This window comes from Chiroxiphia lanceolata, chromosome 1, assembly GCF_009829145.1.
Source record: "Chiroxiphia lanceolata isolate bChiLan1 chromosome 1, bChiLan1.pri, whole genome shotgun sequence".
Taxonomy (NCBI): Eukaryota; Metazoa; Chordata; class Aves; order Passeriformes; family Pipridae; genus Chiroxiphia; species Chiroxiphia lanceolata.
Genome location: NC_045637.1, coordinates 7,451,909 through 7,471,035, shown reverse-complemented (window position 1 = coordinate 7,471,035; position 19,127 = coordinate 7,451,909). Strand labels below are relative to the sequence as shown.

Below are 19,127 nucleotides of genomic sequence, written 5' to 3'. Positions count from 1 at the left end.
AATGTTTAGAATACAAATAAAAATGCATTTAAAAATAAATGGAGATCTGTTGAAAAAAAGTAACAGAGGTGTGTTAGTAGTATAAAAATTAGTAACATGAAATTATAAATATTTGAGGAATGCAAATAATTATTTCATAAAAATAGTGTTTATTTTGCACAATTGGTTTAATTTTACCACACAGTTGGTTGAATTACCACAGTGTATTTAAAGAGGATTAGTATTTGGTAGTATTTTGGATTTTTTTTCTTCCTTGACTGATTGCACGAGTGAAAACACAAGAAAAGGGTGGGTTAAAAAAGGATCTTCTAGGAAGTACTAAATAGGAGGAAAAATTCATTAAAAGTTAATTTTTTTTTTTTTTTAAATATTGAAATGCTATTTTGCAGTTACTAATGGTAACTTGTGGAATTAATCATAGTTTAGAAATAATTATATGAGGGTTTCAAATTAATTGTGGTATGTTTTAAAAAATAAGATACTTCAAGGTTGGATGATGAGGGTAACAGTGGAAGGAGAATATCCAGATGCTTGGCCTCACCAGATGCTGTATATATAGGCTTTGGGACAAAACATGGGTAGTCAGGCTTCCAAATTAAAGTTATCAATTTAGAAATAACTTCTAAAATGTGTTGCATAATAATTAACTTTCTACCAGTTTGACTGAGATACCATGATAGGGAAGAGGCTAAATAGACTCTCCAGACTAGAGAAAGGACATCATAAATTCACACTTACCAGTAGATAGTGAAGAGTATATATAGGGAAGGCTTATTTCCCCTGTTGTGGAGTAGAGGAGGAACTTCTCTGGAAACTCACACTTTGAAGCCAGTGTCTGTTAGTTGAATCAGGCTGCATCAGTTCGGAACAGATTTTTGTCAGACAACATGTTTTTGTAGATGAAGATTTGACACTCTTGCTGGTTGACAGTCAATATAGTGTGTCTGCTTACTGGCAGTAACTGAAAGTTGCAGTTTTCTCTCTGATTACTCTGTTGTATTCAGTTTTCTTTCAAGGGAAGAAAAGTCTTGCTTTCTGTTGGTAAGGAAATACCTGTTTAATTGGGCAGCTTTAGAAATGGGAGATGGATGCAGGGACCCTTTATAATGGTCTTAATTGTTTGTCCTTGTGTTTTATTTTAGTAGAAATATTGAAAGTTGTAAATTGTACTTTTAAGCAGAATTTTCATATAATTCAGATGACAGACAATGAAAAGCAGGATATTAGTAACCTCAGAAGTCAGTAACCTTCATAACCAGGTTCATCTTGGTATAATTGCGTTATGAGAGCTGTGCATAAAGCACCTGAAATGTACATATTGATAGAAGTAGTGGAGCTCACGTGAGTTCCAGGAAACATTTGCAATTAAATGGATTGAATTGTCCTGAAGAGGAAGAGATCTGCCTTCCTGTACTTGGAGAGGCAAGGTTTGTTCCTTGCTGTGTAAGGGAAGCAGTGGCAAGATCTTGAACATGGCAGTGCATTGCTGTTAAGATCTGTCAGATGCTTATGATTATGCAGCCCTGAAAACAGTTGAATCCAATCTGTTTTTAATCAAATGTATTCCTTGATGATGCTTTTATTATTTTTGAATTATAATTGTATAAATTGATGATGGAATGATAGCTTTTCTCTCAAATGTTCTTCAATTCCAACTAATGAGTAAGGCCCCAGATTTATAGAAAGCTGTTGAAAGTTGTACTGTTCCTTCAGTACATTAAAAAGATAAGTTTTGATGTGCATCCTCTGGAGCAGTATTTTTAATAGTGGAGTGGTGACATAACATCTGTGCAGTTTTTGGGGATGACTGTGTATTAGAAGCAGTGAGGTCTTGTACTCCAGTCTGTGACAACTAACCTGATTTTGGATCTCTAAAAACATTTATGCAAGACTTGAGGGATAACCAAGAATTAGATGGAATAACACCCACAATTCTTTCCAGTATTGTGATGAATAGTTTAAAGATTCTTTGACTGATACCTCTCAGATTTTCACTGTTCTCTGCTGCTTCCACTGTCCTAAATAATCTTGTCTGTTGAGAAAGGGAAGAGAACACATCTTTTTCTGATGTTAACATTGATGTTGGTTCATGTCTTTATTCTCCATTTAGGAGTTGGAACATGTTTGTTACATACCTGGATAGTTTAAGTCTTCCAGTTTAGTTTTGTCTGACACCAGTTCACAACCTGCTTTGCAAACCAGACAGACATGGTGTGGAGTGGCTGGGACTTGGTTCTAATTCACAGGCAAAACCAAAATGCTGGCTCTGTGCAATCTAAATTTTTAGTTTTTCTGCTGATGCTTTCTTATTTATGTAGAGAATATTTGACATTAACATGTTTAGCATTTCTCATGTTCTGGAATATATTGTTGCTTCATTCTATTCAGAGTTTCAAGGTAAAGCTGTAGCTCCTGCTGCTGTTCTTAAGAAGCCTTATTTGTACCATATGTGTCACTTACTAATTCTACTTACCATTTTCCTTTCCTCTTTGGAGAGAGGGACTTGAGAATGTAGTGGGGATGAGGTGGGAAAACTAATTGAGTTCAGACAGTGACAAGTGGACACTTCAGATGGTAAAACTGCTTTAGGCAACTGTGTAGACTTTACTAGAAATATGCAGATAGACATAATTATGTGCCTGGTAGATAGCACCAGAATGCAGATGCCTCTGAGGGCATTTCACTGATCAGAAGTCAAATTTCTTGCAATTTCTATCATAAAAAGTAATTTCTAAATAGTGATAGCTAAGGGAATCCTTGAGAGGGCACTCTGGTCATCTTTTATGATTAAAGGTAATAGATTTGCTGTTTGTATTACCTGTATGAGAGTACAAGGAGATATAATTTAAGGAAGATTACATATTTTTTCAGTATTTTAAAAAGCTCTCACATACAGGTCTCAGTTGCTTTCTGAGATGATTATCTGTTATACAGACTGAGATGCAGGGATGAGAGTATGTTCCAAAGAAACTTCTAAGAAGTAGCAGAACTGGGCATTAAATAAAAATGTATATACAAAATGCAAGATAAGATGTGGATCTCCTCTTGACATCCTGGATTTCAGCTGTCCTGTAAGCTGAGTTATAGAATATGGTGAATCCACAGAAGCATTGAGAGCAGATGCTCAGTGTTCAAGACAGTTATGGAGTTGGGAGCTTCACTGCAGTTATTTTTGCCTGGACGCTCTTCCTGTTTACTGTTGACAGAATGCTTTTTGTTATCAGGAGCAGCTGAGCATGATGATCTGATAGGAATGACAGAAAGAGGCTTGTCCTTGTGGACGAGTTCTCTTCAGATGTGATCATATCGGTCAGGGTCTATCATATAAGAACTCTTGTTAGAGGAGAGATCCTCATTTGTTCTTTCTGCTTTGCTGCTGTTCTGTGCAACACTGTGTAGAAGGACAAAGCTGATTTTGGGGAGCTGCTCATGGCACAAAAGGAAACCTTGGTGTTTGTAAGGTTTCACTTTCTGAAACTGCCCTGGCTTATGCCTGAAGGGATCAGTCCCAAAATTACTTGATCCTAATGTGCAAAGGAATAAACAAATTTTGGTCGTTTTTTCCTTAATGAACATTACATGAAGTTGAACTGGTTGCTAAAGCTGGGGTTTTTTTATCACTGAAGTCAGAGAAAGTTTCTGATCACTCAGTGTTTAAACCTGAGAGCCAGGCTTGTCAGTGCTTAAGTCTGGGATTTTCCAGTAAGCTAAAAGCTTTCAATCAAAGACCTTTTAATCTCCCCTTAGCAATCAGGCTCCATGCCACACTGCTTCTGTTTCAAACACAGAAATGGCATAATGACCACTCTATATTTGTTACAGACATCTTTTAAAGAGCTGTGGCAATCACATGAATTAATCACAATGTGTTTTTACTTCCTTTGTGCAAGTACACTTGCACTGTGTGGTTGACCTGCCTGTTTTGGGTTTATCCCAAAAATAGCCTAGTGACCTCTTCAGATATGGAATCATAGAATCATTAAGGTTGGAGAAGACCTCTGAGACAAGTCCAACGTTTCCCTGAACAGCAGCATGTTAACTAAACCATAACACTAAGTGTCACATCCAGACGTTTCTTGAACACTTACAGGGATGGTGACTCCACCCCCTTCCTGGCAGCCCATTCTGATGCCTTCAATCTTTCAGTGAAGAAATTCTTCCTGATGTCTGACCTGCCTCACCCCTGGCACAGCTTGAGACCATTTCCTCTCATCCTGTCGTTTGTTACCTGAGAGAGGAGACTGACACCCACCTCACTACATGCGACCTCTGTTCACATGGTTGTAGGGAGCAGTAAGTTCCCCTCTGAGCCTGCTTTTCTCCGGACTAAACACCTTCATCTCTCTCAGCCACTCCTCATGATTTACTCTCCAGACCCTCCTCCAGCTCTATTGCCCTTCTCTGGATTCACTCCAGCACCTCAGTATCTGTCGTGTATTGAGGGACCCATGAGAGTTAGACTGAAACTACCATTCTGTTGATATCTGTCCCAAGAGAATATTCTCTACAAAGAATAAGCTAATTGTTTATATAGTATAAAAGGTAGAAGTTCCTTGAGGCTTAACCATCATGTCAAGAGCAGTTACTCCTATTTGTTGATTTTTTTCATAAATATTTGTTCTATTATGGTTCATCAATACATTTTCGGAAACAAATCAGCTTTGCAGAAAGGCCTGAGAAATTCAGGTCATATTCCGCAGGACCTTTGAAGGCTTATGTTGAATACTTCTAAATTGAAGTATTTCAAGGCACTTGATTCTAGAAAAATGGCAGAAAGCTTCCCAGTCCTCTGTTTCACTGGGTAAAGCCCTTGAGAAGCATTTCTCCTTCACCGGTGATGCAGGGCTAAAATCTGAGCTTGCTCCTCTCTGTCTCGGGCTGTTTCTCTAACAGAGAAAACAGGCACTTCCCCCTGGCCATACTTAAACTACTGAAACCTCACTTCATACTTTCTCTAAGCATTGTAGGATTACTGCCCAGCACTCAGCAATTAGAAACAACATACTTAAGTTTATTGTTACTTGCTAATCCTACCATAGCATTAAGTGATTCTGAGTTTTTATGGTGATGAAGAAAATCAAAGCATTTTTTCTTTGCCACCTCTGTCTTCTCTCTTGACAGTCCAAAGCCATTGTGCTGGAATGAGAATACAAAAGAAGTTAAATATGAAGGGTTATAAGCAAAAGCTCTTTATGTACAAAAGATCTGAGTCACAGCTGATATTCCAGTGTTGGTTGCACTTCTGCCTTTTTCCTTCATGATTACAAAGATGTCTGAAAACTCAGCTGGCTATGTCATGTAATCCAATTATTCATCTAAAAGAGTAGATGCTTAGAGAAGTAAAGAAAAGTTAAGAAAATGGCCTCAAAGAGACATTTTACATCTGAAAAAAAAAACCTTCAAACACAAATGTTCCATGTTTAGTCTTGCTGGGTTAAAAAGGAAAGGATCCATGTCATTTTTTTTCCTTTTTCTGAAAGGAGGGAGTCACACAAGGTTAAAGAAAATATACTGATTTTGTGGATTTGTTCTCCTTTCTGTGAGACAAAATGAAAGGAAGAGGAGCAACCTGAACTGCCTAATCTAGTCTTCATGTCTGTGACAGGGGGTTGGAATTAGGTGAACTTTAAGGTCCCTTCCAACCCACGCCTTCTTATGATTCTATGAAAAGGGCTTTCCTTGCAGAATTTCAAGGGAAATAGTTTAAATTATCTTCAATCAGAATGCTAAGATGTCAGAGAACATATATAAAAAAAGATATAAAAAAAGAATCTAAATGTCAAGGATGCTTTTAAAACAAAAGTTGGTAACATACCTACTGTCCACAGGAAGAATTGTTTAATATAGCTGCTTAAATCTTCACAGCAGAGTTGACCTCAACTATCTCAGTTATCTCAGTTAATGAGTTAGAATTTACAATTTGGAAGTCTGGTATTGCAGGTTGCTTTGACTGGGTTTCGTTTTAGCAGGTGATTTGCTTTAAAAAAGAAAAATATATAAGCTGTAACTTCATATACAGCACTAAAAAAAACCAACAAACCCACCCCCAGTTACCTTTGGTCTTGGTTGTGAACTCCATAGGCTATTCAGACTCTTGCAGATTAAACAAAAAAGGCTCTTTTAATTTCCTTTTTTTTTTTTTTTTGCACACAGAATTTCTTGCAGCATCTGTATGTACTCTTTTCTTTGGGTCTTAGTCTTTAAGTTGTCTCATGTGAAGCTTTGGGTGTGTTTAACATGCAGTTGAATGGAGGGGCTTGTCATTGCTCATAGAGCACAAATGAAGTAGAGCAGAGAACACTGAATTGCACTGGGCAGCTTTACTTCCCGTTATAACTTGTACCTTTTGGACAGATTATTAATTTTGAGGGACTTCTCTGTTAATAAAGATGGGTTATGATGTGCTTTCAGTATAAGTAAAAGGTTTCTTCCTTTCTGATGCTTATTTGTTTTGCAGTTTATGTGCGGTAAAGTGAGTCTTTTGTTTAATAGATATATCAGATCTATGAAATGAGACACTGCAAAGTCATTCTGACAGGATTGACAGACACAGGAAGAGGGCTCAGCTGCTGTTGACTTCTAAACTCAATGACAGCCTTAAAATAAATAATCAAGTACTACGTGGAAAGACAGTGAATGTCACTTTTAAGTTGGTTGTCAGAATAAATACTGTTTGATCACTGTCTGCTGCAGGACCCTTGTTATTCTGGGGTCCTCATCACACGGACTGAGAAACTATAGATAACATTTAGGTTGTATAGAGATATTTTTATGGGTCTTCATAGTGCATTCTGTTAAAGGTTTTGTTTAGGAAGTGTTATACCAGCAATAAAAAATACTCACCCAGACTTTTTTTATATATGTGTTTGCACACACCACAACTGTATTTTTTCTGTCCTGGTTGCTTTGCGGGATGTAAAACTTTTAAGTTAAAAAAAAAAAAAAAAAAAACAAAACAAAACCACCAAACTAAACAACAAACAACCCAAAACCAACAAATTGTCTTTTGTCAGTTTAAAAGTGATTGTGATGTTTGTTTTATATAAATGCTTTACCTGCTAATTCACGTTAAGGCTATAAAATTGGGGGGGGGTGTCTCTCTGGTGTTTACTTTGTTAGCAATCAATCTCTTGTTAGAAGCATTTTGTCAATATTAGTAAATACTTGCTAGTGATCATATATTAGTGATTTCCTTCTCACTCAAGAGGTAATGACTTGGTAGCTAAAGTTTATAGAGTATTTTCCAAATGCCATCAGCCCTGAGTCTGGCTGTGGTTAGAAAGAAAAGCAAAGAAACAATTAAGGCACTTGCTGTTGATGTCCTGTGAACTGTGTAAAACACTACCCCTAGCCAGACTTACATGAAATATGAAAGCATAATGGAATAGTGTATAACCAGGATTGTTCTTCAGTTTCCATTTAGAGATCTTATTAAAAATGTAAATGCCATTATGAAATGTAAGACTGGTTTAGGCCGTGGTTATGGTATTCATACATACTTTTGAATCTTAAAAACTACATATTTCTGCTTGTAATGTAGTTCCTATTTTCACTTTCTGCCTGAGAGTTAAAATTATAGCATTTATATTTGTGCACCTCTGTTGTTTTGAAGACATTGGAACTTGTACAGGTATGGCAGCTATATAACCCTCCAGTCAGCAAGTTGCTTGTCCTTTATTACATTTCTATCAGTGAATTCAAAGATCCAGAGGCAAAATATTAGGCAACAGAAGATAATGAAGAGGAGTTTATATGACAAATTGGTTCAGTACCTACACCTCTGATTCTTTCATTGATGCTTATAAGGTCTTCAGCCTTCCAAACTATAGATATAATTTTAAATACAAAATTCCCACATCCACATTTACAAACTGAATGAGGGGCTCAGTGATGAAAAAAATCCTAAATGAAAGTCAGTATGGTTTCTAAGTAATGAACAAGTAGAACCTCAGTTGTCACTGTCACATGGATGTTTGTCTATATCCTTCAAGATTTCTTCTTTTCAAAGGTGGAATGTGTAATAAGCATTGCTGCTCATAACTGGTTTATTTCTTGTTTTTTTCTGCTTTCCTCTTCCCCCCACAGTGGAGCAGATTACTATGACTATGGTCACGGCCTCAGTGAAGAAACATATGACTCTTATGGTGAGTGACTTTATGAGCTGAATGACTACAGTAGTAGACTCTTGAAAAAAATATAATCAAAGAACAATTTCCATAAGGAAAGTCTCAGTTCTGCAGTGGATAACAGCTGCTCAGGGATTCCTGTGCTGTCACAGAGCTCCTTGTGTGCTTATTGAGAAAAATACTGAAAGGGGTCTCTGAGGTCTCTTAGATAATGTAGTTGTGTGAAACTAAAATCAAAGAAATAGAAAAAAAATCAAATCTAAATCGTGCTGCAAGCACCCATTTCATGTCACATTTAATGAGATTTAAAGAGAAAAATGGGAGTGTAGGACATTTTTCCAGAACTTTTGGCTGCCAAAAGCAAATGCCTCTAGTGTGATGTAGCTGGCATTGAGACTTGGTACAAGGTAAGAATATGCTGAAGCTCCCAGCTGAATCAGAGTCTAATTGAGTGTGTTTTAGTCTTGTATGGTCTTTTTGTATTTGTTCATTTTCATGCATCAGTCTTGGGAAATCAAGCAGGGAGTCATTATGTAAAGGTTAGAGAAGTACTTTAGGTAGCTAATAGTCATGAGGGCAATGGGTTACTTTATATTATATAGAGACAAAACAATGCATAATGAAGCAAAAAATATATGCTGGTGGTAAAGATCACATTTTTTTTTAATACAGAAGTGGGGTAGTGACAGGTTTAATTAAAGAAATCTGTTATAAAGAAGCATAAAGCATGTTAAAAGGCACCTTTGCTTAAGAGATAAATGTTAAATCTCTGGCTGGAGATTAGAGAAATATAATCTAGGCTTCTCAAATCCCAAACATTTGAGGGTTGTTAGTAACTAGTGTAAAAATTGTGATTCTGGGTAATGAATGCTTCAGTGATTTTAGAGCTCTACTAAGTTTTCCATGGTCTATTTCTCTAACTCCATTTGGGTACTTCCTGCTGAAAACTAAAATGACCTCAACGAAGTTGTGATAAATGCACCTAATCCAGTAGTTTACCCAACATCATCTGCTTAAACTAATTATTTTGCTTAAGGGGAAAGTCAGTTTATCAAAAGAAGGTCATTTGGAATTCCTCAGTCCCCCAGCACTTTCAGTTGGTGTTGATAGATATATAGCTTAAATCTTTATTTCAGCATTAAAATAAACTGTTTGCCATTATAAGCCTGATATTTATAAGACTAGTTCATTAATGCAAAATTGATGGGGGTGAAAATGTATGAAACTGCTTTATGTAGATAGACTGATGGGGAAAAATATGGATTGTGGTATTCAAGGTTGAAAATATGGATTTTTCATTGCTTTTGCATTTAAAGTTGGTTTTCTATTTATCAAAGCACAACCACTCAGAATATTAAGTGATGTATTTACTCAAGTTGAGAGGAAGACTATAAATACCTTGAAGAATGATTATGGGTTGCAGCCACTGAAGTTTTTGCACATATAAACACTTATACATTTTATTTCTTAACTAGCTGATGTTCAAGTATATCCTTTAAATGCAGAGTTAGAGACTAATAATCTCTATATAAAGAACATTAGGTACCTCAAACTAAAATTCCTGAGACTGCATAATGAACAGATGATTGGCTCGTGCTGGCCAGGAGGGAACTCAGATTCCCAGGAGGTACTTGAACTTCCTCCTCTGAGAAACTCAGGTGACAATCCAGGGAATACAGGACGAATATCAATCTTTTTAGGATTTGGAGCGCTGAACAGCACCAAAATGAAAACTGATAAACAGTAAGGTAACTCGTTACCCTACTGATTTGACCAGTTACTCTAAGAGGAGCCAAATATACCCCTTAAACTGTTACCAAGACGGCTTTTTACATTTGAACAGTTCCTTGCAGTGGTGTGTAAGAGCTAGGATATTAATTCTTCCCCTCAGTCAGCTGCCCTTACTATTAGGCTCAGGTTCTTTCTCCTTTTGAATATAAACCTTGCAGTCTGTGCAATGAGGAAGCACAAGAGGTTGATTCTCGTGTGTGTTATTTTGTTATCAGATTCCCATGGAACTTGCCTGAGGTGCAAGTTTAATTCTTTCAGCCTTACACCAGATTTGAACTTGTTCCTTTTACCTCCTAGGCAAATGTCCTGACCACCTAGGTATGATTTATAACCTGGACTCTGCAGGCAACCACCTACATTATTAAAAAGTAGCTAGGATGAGGCTTCTGTGAGGAGATGGTGAAATTTAACCCTTGATGTATGGGATTCTTGTCACCTAATTTCAGATACTTCCTGTTGGAGCAAATTTCCTTAGCATTCAAGGAGTTCTTTGATTTTATTCTTTTTGACTACAAAGCAAAGTGAGGCCTCCATTTTAGTCTACCATAGGTTTGGATTCCACCCTTAGTTTCTGAATTGCATTTTAGGGCAGGGCAATTCTAGTAGCTATGGAAACACATACACTATTTTAAGGTCTTATTTGCTTTTGGGGTTGGTTTTTTTTTGTCTTTTTTTTTTTTTTGACGGTGATATAAACAGATATACATTTTATTTTTTAACTACCTGACTAGTCTGATTTGTTTACTTGCTTAAATGTGCCTACATACTGTTTCATTATACTCTGTGTTTGGTCCTGTGTTTTCCCTCTTGTAAATGCTTGGCACAGTAGGTCTGACTCTCATTTAAGATAATAATTTTGCTACCTTTTTTAATATTTATTACCATTAAAAGGTGGTAGGATTATAAAGCATTAAATATAGCACGTTTTTTACAAACTTATTTTATAGTCAAAATACTCCTTGTCCTTTTAATTTCTTTTATAATCTGCCTTCCTGTTTCTTGCATTTTAGACGAGATGTATGTTTACAGTGAAATGGAATATTGACCTTAGGATGTTAGAAGCCACAGGTGTTTGTAGTGATACTTGAGGCTTGGGTTGCATATTTTAAATTAGGTCTAAGCTGGTACTGATGCAAAGAAACTTATTTCTGAGGGCATCTTATTTGCTTATACATAATTCATACCCTCCATTCATTTAATCCCAGTGTAATTATTGATAGGTCTGCTACTGGAGCCGACACTTCTGTGCATTTGCAACAAGCAGGTCCAGCTGAATGCCAGAGCCCTAAATATCTTTGCCATTAGCTTATCACATTCTCTGGGGTGGCTCTTATAGATGTGTTATACCCAGATTTTTTGGTTCAAGTGTTAGATGTCACTTTGTACACTCTGGTTTTGGTAAACAGAATGTAGTTATCTAATTAACAGTTAAATAAGGGAAAAATAAGTACAGCATCTGAGAACACTGGAAGGGGTCTAACCATGTTTTCCTTTCTCGTAGGGCAAGAAGAATGGACCAACTCACGACACAAGACACCTTCTGCACGGACAACAAAAGGAGTCTACAGAGACCAGCCATATGCCAGATACTGATTGTACTGTCTGATGTTGTGAAATATCCAATCTCCACCAGTCCTGTATACTGTTCAAAGTAATTTTTTCTATGAACAATCCCTTTTTATTAACTCAAAGTGCATAAAAAATCTGAATGGATGGACTGAACTTTAAAATATTTTGTTGAAAGAACAACCTGGACAGAAAGATATGTAAAACAAGGAACTTTGTTATTTCCAAACTGTATTTGAAAAAATAGGTGATCAAACAAATAACCTTTGATTAACTAGCATTAAACAAAAAATAGGTTTACTAAATACGTTAGTCCATTCTTTATAACATAAGCGTAGCCTTTTATTTTAAAGGTTTTCAACAATTTAGTTTTTAGTTTTTATTTTCAGCCATTTGCTAGATTTTCTCTTTGCAAACATGAATAAAAAGGAAAGCAAACTACAAATGCGAATAATGTGGTATTTTGTAACTCAAGTCTTGAAATGTTCTGTAGTGTTAAGCAAAGTTTTACCCTTGCTTGATACTAAATAAACTTTTGAAAGAAAAATCAGTGTGTGTGAGATTAATTTTATGCTTTATCTTATAATAAAACTTCATAAATAGTAGTAAACAGGGAGAAATGTTTAACAGTGATCAGCATAAAAGGCTCATATTAAACACTGCGCAACTTCTTTTAAAACAAAATGGTTTAAACCTAAATGTATCTCTCTATATACTCACAGTAGATATAAATGCTGTTTAAAGTATCCAAATGGTATGGATCTGCTTGAGTGCCACATTAAATCAAAATACTTTTGTTAAAAAAATGGTTTAAAATAGCTAATGAATTTTCTGGAAAAGATGTGACTAGTTTTCATCTTGTTGAGCATTTTTTCACTAGTGCAACTTTGGAATTTTTATGAGAATTTTGATACGTTAATGACCACCTCGCTCCGTGCTGGAAGCAATAAACACAAAGCTTTTAAAGACTTTCTGACTTGACTAATTGAGGTCGCTTTCGTCAGAGGCAGAGGATGTGTAACCCTTAAAACGGTCTTCATTTGCCAAGGTAAATAAATCAAATTAGATTTTAATCTCACTTAAGTTATCTCAGTATAACCAATAAAAACAGGGAGGCTACAACTTAGAAAGTTTCCTTTTAGAATGTAGGAAAAGCTTTGAGGACACCTAAATTCTCATTTTAAAACGTTTAATTTGTATCAGTAATCTAAAAAGCCTTAGCTTAGCTAGTTAAATTTGGACAAACTATTCCCTATTAAACAACTGTAAAACCTCATAACCAGTAGTTTGTAATATATTATTTTTCCATAAATTCTAGTAACTTAAACATTACAAATGCTTTTTGTTAAGCATTAAGTTTCTATTAATTATAGTTTGATTTACATTGTTTTCTTTAGTTTTTGTTTGAAATTCTTTGAACTTTAGTAAAATTACCTCTTTTTTCCTCTCTTGTCAGGAAACCCACCTCTTTGGACAGCCAAGAGAACAAAAACCTTAATCTTCTGATGCTTTGGTAGGTATCTTTACTCATCTGGGAAATTATTAAATAAATAATGAAGCTTTTGATCAGGTCCTTAATTCTTAATTCTGCACAGGACTTTAAGTATCATTGGCTCTGTTCAATTCTGGTGGGAAAAGTAATAGTTTTAAGCTACCCTTAATGAGGACATTAGGCTCTCACAGTGTGTGGACACTCTTCTGGCTGTGTATTGAAAGGTATACATAGTTATGACAACACTTCAAACAATTAAATATTTCATTGCACAGAGGAAGCTGAAGAAATATGTAATTTGATGCTAGTACTCTTAAAATGGGAATTTAAAACTCTAATCTGGTCAATAAACATGCCTAAAACTTGAAAAACACATTTTGTAGACTTATTTTCCAAGTCAAGCATTTCTGCACAAGTTAGCAAGCTGATTTTTGGCATAAATTGAAGGAGAACAAATCCATTGAGAAACAATAGCTGAAGAATAGCTGGCTCCACTGTTTAACTGTATTTATGCTCAGGTGGTGTATATTTTAAATAGAAATAGGGGTTTTTTTTCTATTTGGAATGGTAATTCTCCCTGCTAACGTCATGATCTCAGTGCCTTTAGTTGACAAGGCTCAGATAAATAGAGCTCTGTACTGTGAAATACTGCATACATTGCACTGCCTCTGTATACCACAGTAAATTTAAGAGGCTGCTGTCACATCCTGAAGGAACCTTTTGTGCATACAAATGGCTTTAGAACAATTTTGAGTGTTTTAAGGGTTTAAATCAAAGGACTCTTTAAGGGTAGGAGAGCTTGGAGATTTCTGCCCTTTGGGGCTCAAGGGGCAAAGATTTAATAACAGCTGCTAGAACTGCTATGGCAAAACTGAATATATAAATATCTTTTAAAAATATTTATAGTAGAATTGGCGAAATCTCTGTTCACATCTTAAATCACATAGTATGATGAGTTACATAGGAAGCATTCATCTGCAAATATCAAGTGTTATATTAAACATATACAGTGAAACTTGAAGGGTTGAAACTAAAGTATCTAGTGGCAGGGATGACTAGTAGATAAATAAGTGAATTCAGAAGTGAGTTCAGTGTTCTATACTGTCAACTCAACTCTTTTTTTTTTTTTTTTTTTTTTTTTTTTTAGTGCCAACTTTTCTTGGCTCCTCCAGTAGGGAGGATGAATGTATCAGCAAGCATGTGTGCCACTTCTCTGCTACTATGCCTTGAAGTCCAGAAACTTAAATTGGTTTAAGTTCCTTTTGGCAGGGGAAAAGTGTGTTTCCCTGATAGCAGAGGCTGTTTGGGTGCATCATTGAATGATTACCATATGGTTTCACAATATAAACTAAGTCGTCCTGCTTCCAAAGCTCCATGTTGATAACTCTTAAAATCTTTCTTTCTCCTAAGAAAATCTGTTTTCATGCCTCTTAAAAAACAAAAGGTATCAATTATCATGTCCTGTAGAGGTGTGCACTCTATAAACTGCATCAGTTCAAACAGTTGATATTAGATGCTCTTCGAAACTATGTATTTGCAGTGCAAAACTTCTCTTGACAGTTCCTAAAATAGCATACACTAGCAGTGTTCTGCTATTGCATTTTTCCTGTGAGTTTTTGTTTCTATAATCTCTAAAGTGAAATCCATTAGATTTTGAACAGAGAGGAAAAATCATCTGAGAAGGTCTCTAAATTAAAAAAATAAATCAATATAGGGGGCAAATTAACCTAGAAGTGTGTTTTCATTCTAGTAGAGTTTTGTACTTTGACACTAGTCTGTTATTGTATGTTACCAGTCAAGCAAGTAATGTCAATGGTTATAATTAATCATATCATTAATTTACCTTTATTGAACCTTTTTATAACATTTGCACTGAATTTCAATTATAGTTTCTGCAGTGATTTCCATAAATCTACATACGTTAATTATATGCATAATTGCCTGATTCCACTGCTTATAATCTTAACAGTCTTCAGAGAATTCATGGTCACCAGTCTTAGGATATATACAAATAAATTGTATTTTGCTCTCTTTCAGGAACTTCTGCCATGTTAATTATGGACTGCTTAGAGCATTGTACTTATCCGTGTGCCCAGACATCAGCGAGAGGCTACGGAGTATGAAAATCCTGTCCAGTATTTCTTGTATTAAAGCCTTAAAGTGTATAACAGTATACACTTTTTAAAATAATTGTATATTTAAACTCTTAATTGTGTAGTGATGCAACAATGTTTTATTTGGAGCTCAATAAAAAATTTCCATCTAAGTTCCTATTACAAGCAATAACGTGACCTCCCGTTCCTTCTGCTCCTTTAGTGACTGTTTTTAGCCTTATGCAGCAAGTGTAAGAGAGTGTGTGAAGTCTCATGACTAGAATTTAAATGCTTTTGGAAATAGCTTGTCTAACGTATGAACAACAGGGATAAGTTAAAATGAAGATTGGTGGTTATGCTGAGGCTTTTCGTAATAGCTGATTGTAAACAAGTCTGCTTAAAACAAGACTCTTGGGTAGAAATGATGCTCCAACTTCCATCACCTTCAAAAGCATGAAGGTGTTTAATCCCTGTCAATTATACTATGCTGCTTATTCTCTTTCACTTGGTGTTTGATGCATAGAAATGTTTTCTCTAATACACAGTCACAGATTTTCTACAGTAGTAGAGTCTTGGATGTGGTTTTTACACCTTGATGAATCTTGTATCCAACAGTCATGTTTCCTCAGTGCTTTCTGTTTTATATTAATTGTGATTGTGATAATTTTTAACAGAAATAAAACTCTGATAATTTAGTTTGTGTTCTTTTTCCTAAATACTGCTTGCAAAGCATGTATGTTTCCATTCCTCTGTTATGGTTCCACCTGATGCGTTTTTCTTCACTGAATCTCAAATTCATCCTAACAAAAGTATGATTTGGTTCTTTGTTCTGTTTTGAAAATAAACAATATAAGATGATAATTTCACACCAAAATGCCACCTCTTTAGCAGGTTTTCATAACTTATAATTCCACATACTGACCATTGAAAAATGGCTTTGACATTATGGGGATATGGCTAAAACTAGGATTTCCTATTAACCTTGTCATCAATCAAAGAGTCTTGAGTAAGAGATAATTTTTAATACCTGGAATAAACTGACCATAAAAAAAAAAAATCCGTATTTTTTAACTTCAAATATTTAAGGTGATTTTATTAGCTGATCTCTCAATCTGGAGAAGTTTTCCCTGCTGTCATCTTTTACTGTGCTAAAACTGCATTTCTAAAGTGTTTTCCACAGCAAGCAATAGTAATTATTTAAATAAATGAAAAGCAGAATCAAAAAAACCCTTTGAAAAAGCGCAGGAGATATACAGTAATCATTCCCTTCAGACTGACAGGCATGAGCCTCTGGAGTGGAACAGCACCTACCATTTTAAATGCAGGCCAAATATAAAAGCTGTATATAGATACTGTGTGGGGAATTTAGATAAGCAGAATGCAATTTCACTTGCTGTAATTTGGACTGGACACCAGGATTACCAATACAAGCTCATTTGGGGAGTGCTATGAACAGTTCAAGGAGTGAAGTATCAAGCCTTCCACTCTGAAGTTGTGAACGACAGAGCTCCTTAATGGCAATACTGAAATACTTTGCTAGTATGACTTAGCTTTGATAGTCACATATTAAAATATTTCACAAATGTGATAGTTTTTCTGAAATCTTATTTCATTACTGAGTGGCCTAACACAGGAACCACTGGGTTCCAGTCGAGGTGGGCTGACTGCAGGCCATCCAGCTGTTTGTGTTACAAGTACTTTGCTTCATTTCACTGAAAACTTAAGCACTGATTGTCTCCAGCCTTTGCAGCCTGGACTTGAGGCCCTTTCAACTCAAGCCGTTCTCTGATTCTAGACTCCATTTCTGCTGGGTTTTATTATCACTAGGTAAAAAATTGTGTCCTGCGATTGTGTTTTGAGTGAAGTCTTGGTGTCATCGGAGTAGCTCTCTCATTTACTTCAAGAGCATACATAGACATTCATCCTACCTGTGCTGCAGTGACTTTACAGTGGGACAGTCCTGATGACAGTTCCATGATACCAGTTCTCCATGACGTCACCTTACTTAAAAGGTTTTGGGCAAGGACATAAACCTGCCTTCGAATTAGTTGTCCAGTCTGCATCACAGCATTTCCAGTAGTGCCTTTGCTGTCTTGGGCATGTCCCCACATTTAGATACGTAATAAATGGCATGAAATAATGTCCCCTGACTGTTTGAATTAGAACAACTTTGAGGTCGTATATCTTTCTAAGTGATGTTGCAGAACGTGCATTTCAAATTGGAACTTCATCCTTCTGGGCAAGGGAACTAAAAGTTTAAAGCTCAAAATGCAATAGAAATTTGAAATATCTATATTATGATTGGGGATAAATAGAATCAAGTCTGTTCTTAAGAGTGGTTCTGCTTCCATTTCCCCATCCAGAACTTTGCCATTTTTTTTAAACTGTTTTAGCATTATAATTGGATTTTTGTAGTAAGTTCACAAATGTGTCCTAAAAGACCAAAGTTGTAGCAGAGTTTCTAGGTTACCAATGTCCAAGAACACCAGTGCTGTTGCAGCTGAAGTAAATGAACAGCAAGAATCAAAATATCTTCGACTTTTTAATTTTATGAGAAAGACTAATTGGTTGAAGGGGCTGAGAACTATTTTTACAAGCTCAACAGTTTTGCCCAAGACAGCTGCATTTGTTTAATGGGGAGAAAAACCCCTTCGGTAATGGAAATTATTGAAGGTATTTAGTATTAAAGCAGATATTGCGAAGATAAATGTTTGTGCAGCCTCAGGTACTTCATTGTGCGTTGACCCTTGTCTTCAGGCAGGTTTTGTACATGATTGCAAGTCAAGAGAACGTCTCTGGCAAACTTTGATTTTGAATATGCTTAAGCTGTAGCCAAAGGCTGAAATAAAACTGCGTTGCTGTGTGGGCTTTTTTTTAGGTTCATCATTGGGAAAGTATTAAAAAAGTATGAAATGTTGACATTCCTAAAAATAGCAAATCAGGGAACAGGCTTAAAGGAAAATTTCACTTTTCAGTCAAGATGTACTTGAAATTGTGAAATGAAAATAATTTATGTTTAATAAAGGTTTATGACAAAATTTATTAGGAATCTATATATCCAGTAATCAAAATAGCTTATGCTTTTTCAAGATAGAAAGCCACTGAGCTAGAATTCCTGACTAAACAAGATTCTGATCTTACTACCCAGAGTAAAATTAAATATAAATCAATCCTTGCAGTTGAGTTCCTGCTTTTGTAAAGCTAAATACTAAACCAGTTTTTTATGCCTAGAACCATTTGGTGTAAAATAGCTTAAATGGTCTTATCTTTTACTGAAATTTAGAATCAAGAAAGAATTTTCACCTGAAGTGAAATTTCGGCACCTTTCTGAAGATAATGGGAAGTTGTAGGGGTTTTTTCTGACCTCCATAGACTGGGGTTTTTTTCTCCCTCTTACACAAAACATAGTGAACTGCTCCAAATGCTTACTCAAGCAGTAACCTGTGAACTCAATAGTTTGTTGGCTTCTATGGCAAAAGAGTAAGTGATAATTTGTGCTCTTGCTGTTGATCTGGTTGTGAAAGATCCTTATGCCCGAAACATCTCATGAAGATGAAACACTTTTTATTCATTTGATTATTTACTTTGTTTTTCCACTCTTTTTTTAAGAGTTGGGGTTTCTTAGTGTGGAGGTTTGTTGTCTTTCTTACTGAGAGAAAATGTGTAGACTCCATCTCACAGAATTATTAAGGCTATATTAAAAAAGAAAATAAATACATTTATCTCTTAAGTTCTTTCTTCTGATAATGCAATTACCAATTCAAAAATACACGGGTAAAGCGGTCTTACTTCAAACAGTGAGATTGCTACAGAATTACACTGCTAAACATGTATTCATGGCTTTGGGCTTTTGCTAAATCATTTTGGAATGTTTATATTACAATATAAATATTTACAGTTTAAAGAATTCAATTGCCCTTTCAGGGTAGTTAATTACAGCTTGAAATCAAATAAGATTACTAAATATCTAAAGTATGGTGAATGCTGTCTGCATGCATATTGGAAATCATCTGACTAATGTTGATTATCAGAATTACCCACCTGTGAAAATTGACCTTA

The 19,127-nt window shown here is 35.6% G+C and overlaps 1 protein-coding gene across 3 annotated transcripts in view; it reads left to right on the top strand.

Moving 5' to 3' along the window:
* The window catches only part of KHDRBS3 (KH RNA binding domain containing, signal transduction associated 3), a 96,559-nt gene extending 80,796 nt beyond the window's left edge, over nt 1-15,763 (top strand). For 2 of the 3 annotated variants that reach the window (XM_032701015.1, XM_032701026.1), the window contains 2 exons: nt 8,086-8,144; nt 11,419-12,030. In XM_032701015.1, coding sequence (XP_032556906.1) covers nt 8,086-8,144; nt 11,419-11,510 — 151 coding nt within the window. In that variant the 3' untranslated portion in view covers nt 11,511-12,030. Of the gene's footprint in view, nt 1-8,085; nt 8,145-11,418; nt 12,031-12,939; nt 12,997-15,012 lie in introns of those variants that run through there. The other variant, XR_004359435.1, reaches the window with a different exon arrangement.
* Nucleotides 15,764-19,127: the final 3,364 nt, after the last annotated feature.